Source organism: Nicotiana tabacum, chromosome 16, assembly GCF_000715075.1.
Source record: "Nicotiana tabacum cultivar K326 chromosome 16, ASM71507v2, whole genome shotgun sequence".
Classification (NCBI taxonomy): domain Eukaryota; kingdom Viridiplantae; phylum Streptophyta; class Magnoliopsida; order Solanales; family Solanaceae; genus Nicotiana; species Nicotiana tabacum.
In genome coordinates this window covers 73,936,669-73,940,769 of record NC_134095.1, presented here as the reverse complement: position 1 = coordinate 73,940,769, position 4,101 = coordinate 73,936,669, and the positions used below count along the sequence as shown (strand labels likewise).

The window sequence follows — 4,101 nt, the reverse complement described above, 5'->3', positions numbered from 1 at the left end:
AACTTTGTAGCCTTCTTCACATCACCCCCCGTAGGCTTGAACCCCAGACCAAATGTACCCAGATTTTTACGCAGAGATACTGGCTGCACGATACCTTGCAAAGATGCGCCCAGACCTTTACCCGGCACAAAATCATACTTCAACATCTCATTAGCTACCATGCAGATTGAAGGTGATAGCCTCGACCTTGGAATTCATTTTCCTTCAGGAATCCTTTCGACATACATCGTTTCGGAAGTTTGATAAGCTAAAGGTCCTTTATCATTTCCGGCCTCAATAAATGGGACAGATGAATCTTCATAAAGGGAAACATCCTCCTCCCCATGCACAACTATCTCTTGTTTGTCCCACTAAAATTTCACCACTTGATGTAGCGACGATGGCACTGCCTTAGCCGCATGTATCCAAGGCCTACCCAATAACAAATTATACAGGGCAACCACGTCTAGCACTTGTAATTCCACACTGAAACCAACTGGCCCTATCACTAATTCAAGCGTTATATTTCCAGCAGAACCTTTCCCTTTCCCATCAAAACCTCGACCACCTACACCGTTCATGTGGATTCTTTCGGTGCCAATCTTTAACTTTTGCAAAGTGGACAGAGGGCAAATATTTGCACTGGATACATTATCAACCAACACCCTGGTGACAAAATAGTTTTCGCATTTTACCGTGATACAAAGAGCTCGATTGTGTTCAGTACCCTCTATAGGAAGCTCATTGTCTGCAAAAGTGGTCCTGTTTGCTTCGAAGATCCTGCTAGCAATCTTTTCTAATTGATTTACTGTGATATTATCAGGAACATGTGCCTCGTTCAGAATCTTCATTATGGCCCCGCGGTGTTCATCCGAACGTGTCAACAAAGATAACAGAGAAATATTAGCTAGAGTTTTCCTTAATTGTTCAACAATGGAATAGTCTTGCACTTTCATCTTCCTCAAGAACTCTTCGGCCTCTTCCTCGATAACTGGTTCCTTCAATGGCATTTGGCTATCCTTGAAGAGCTTGGCCTTCCTTAATTATTTGGAGGTAAGACATCCTCCGGAATGAGTCGGTCCTCCGATCTCAACAAATTCTTCATCCACTTCTTTTCCCTTGTGAGTCATTGTCGCTCGTTTGTAGTTCCACGGGACATCCTTTGCTTCAACCGCTGGCCACTGAGTCACCAATTTAATAGCAACAGGGGTAATGGGATACTCTTTCACAACTACAACAGGCTTGCTTGGCATCCCTAGTACCACCAGCTTTGCCTTTTTCCGACTTGCCCCGACACCATTCGAAGACCCTTTTGCAAATATCACATGTTTTCTAGATACTTCATCTTTCTCCACAATCTTAGCGGGTTTTTCAATTTCAATGGGAGTCCCAAAGTGAGGAGTGCGACAGTATGGATCCGAGGTTTTGAAAGTTGGTTTTGCCCCGTAGTTTTGGGCATCAGGAACTCTGAACAAGGTTTCACTAGAAGATAAAGGGATGTTGGCATGGGGAGGAGCTGCAAAAACGGGGGTAGTTAATGACTCGCTTGTATTGGCGGGTGGAGCATGAAAAAATGGGACAAGATGTTAGGGTAGTTGTGGCAAGGGGTAAAACCTGGGACTTGTTGTGGGGAGAGATCAGCAGCATTGGAAATCTGGGATAGTTATGGTAGCGGGACGGAGGCAAGATTTTCAATGTAGTTGGTGGGGAATGAAGGTAGAGGGTGCCCACTAATCCAAGCATTGTTCAATCCCTATTATCTAGCGTTTCAACCTTCGGGCCTCTTCTTTCATCTCAAATTCCGATTCAACAACACCTATGTCGGATCCCTTACTAGTCATTGTTGTCTTGCTGTTTGAGCTAGCGTGTATAGATGACTCGCTCGAATGCCACAAACTAACCACCTTCTTGCTATGAATATAACAAAACAAAGCCATCACGTTAGCGTTAGGGCATTTAACAGTTTGGTAACCACACATTTTGGGGGAATGAATGCACCTAAGTAGTTAACCGTTTCCATTATGCATTTGCTCGGCTGCTTGCGTTATCCCGGCTATTCCTTATTTCCATTTGCAACTTCGTTCCTTTTTTTTTTCCTTCTTTTCACTCTTGCCTTTGTTTTCTCTTTGTTTTTCTTCTCTCCTTCTCTCGATTTCTTATTTTCTCTCTTTTTTCTTTTCTTTTTTCTTTCTTGTTTTTCCTCCTTTTTTTCACTTTTCACTTGGTTACGGTCGAATCCTATGGAGATTGCCTACGTATCATGACCTCGCATGAATCAGACCAAGCGTAGTTCTTGGAGATAAATGTAAAAATAATAAAACATTTTTGGGGTTTTCAAATTTTCATAAAAACAAACTTTGATTACAACGACTCAAAAACTAACAAACTAAAAGAAAGAAACTAACAAACTCTGATGAAAAGACGAAAATACAGATTCAAAAAATAACCCACATATTATAACAAAAGAAAATACAAATTTACCGACTTTAACGGAAAGAAAATACAGACTCAAGTAAGAATCACGAATACATCAGTACCTCAATTGCTCCTGGGGCCCGCGGGACATCATTCGGTCTCGCCACGGGCCGACGTGCTAATTCCCCTTAGAGGTGGTAGAGATCTTCCATTACCTGACGAACAAAGGTCATCACAGTGGCGAAGAACATAGATCTAGTCATATCCTCACAACTACTACACTTCATCGCGATGTAGTCGGCGATCCTTCTGACTCTCTCTCTTATGACACCCTTTTCTTGCAACAAACGCCCAATCTGCTGGGCCCTGGCTTCCAAAGTTTGTTCGACTACTTGATTCTGCTCTTGAAGTTGTTGCAAATCTCTTTCTAGCCGTGCCATTGCTGTATAACACTGTTCTCTTTCAGCCTTAAAGTCTTTCGCCTATTTGATTATTTTGTTTTCCGCGGTGATGACCCTTTTCTTTAGCCCCGTAACCTCATTGTCGTACCTTTCTTTTAATTGCTTAACCAGGTGCGCTCGTTCCTCCGCATTTTTAGCCAGCTGCTTTCGAGCCCTGGCTAGTTCACTTTCTGCTTTGTTCAAATCAAAACTATGTTCTCCCACTTTATGCCTCAAGTTATCTATAAGTTTTTCATCTTTGGCACTTCTGACGAGGTTTTCTGCCGCTACTTTTATTTTCTGAATCTGGGCTCGAAGGGCCTCATTTTCTTTGGCTAGCTTTTTCTTTTCGCCTTCATCTGCCGCAGTTTGCAAGCTATTCTCGAATTGAAGTTCTTGGACTTGTTTTTCCAACTTTCCTATTGTGGCCTTGTACACATTCTCCTTGGCCAACCAAGCCCATTGTTCTTGTGACGCCTCGACGAATTCCTGAATGTGAGGCTTTTTGGCTGGTCTTTCTGGTTCGGCCCTTACAGTGTTCTTCTTTCTATACCAGGCAAGATAGGCGGGTGAGACCTCTCCTCTAGACAAGGCACGCACTCGAGTATGCGCTGTCAAATACTGACACTCGTTCCAAATAGAACGAACTATTTCTTCATGAAATTGGCCGTCAGAATTAACCTCGACCGCATAAACACTAAGATCTTTATCTGGGTGCATCACCTGACACCTTCCCAATTGCCTCATCACCCGATAGGGAGTGTAAGGCTGAATACTTCGAAGACCCATTAAGAGGAAGTAAGGACCAGTGGCGAGCATATACACAATCTCTTCAATAGGAAGTCAACCCAGTGTCCATTCTATTTGTCCCTCAGTGATGGAACGAAGGCGGGATACCCAGTCTCCAAACCCTTCTGGCAACTTGAACCCTGAAACCCTTGTGTCGAACTCTTCAATGTAGCTTTTCTCGGTGGATCCATAACTCATATACTGAGGGCGGTGACATAGGTGCTCGATCATCCACATTTGTAATAGCAAATTGCATCCCTCGAAGAAGTCCGCCCCAGCTTTACAAGCTGTGAGAGCTCGGTATATCTCAGACACTATCAAAGGGGCAAGAGTGCTCTTGGCGTTGGTAATCAGGACCTTGACGACTCCAGCCACCAGCAAATCAATATTCCCGTATTTTCGGGGAAACACCACAAGGCCTAAGAATGCTACCATGAAAGCGAAACGCATATGCTCATCTTATTTTGTTCGGTTCCCT

The 4,101-nt window shown here is 43.5% G+C and overlaps 1 protein-coding gene across 1 annotated transcript; it reads right to left on the bottom strand.

The window, feature by feature from the left end:
- Positions 1–350: 350 nt before the first annotated feature.
- On the bottom strand, positions 351–830 carry LOC142170285 (uncharacterized). Its single transcript, XM_075232164.1, has one exon. It carries the CDS (start codon positions 828–830, stop codon positions 351–353), a length of 480 nt encoding a protein of 159 aa, XP_075088265.1.
- Positions 831–4,101: the final 3,271 nt, after the last annotated feature.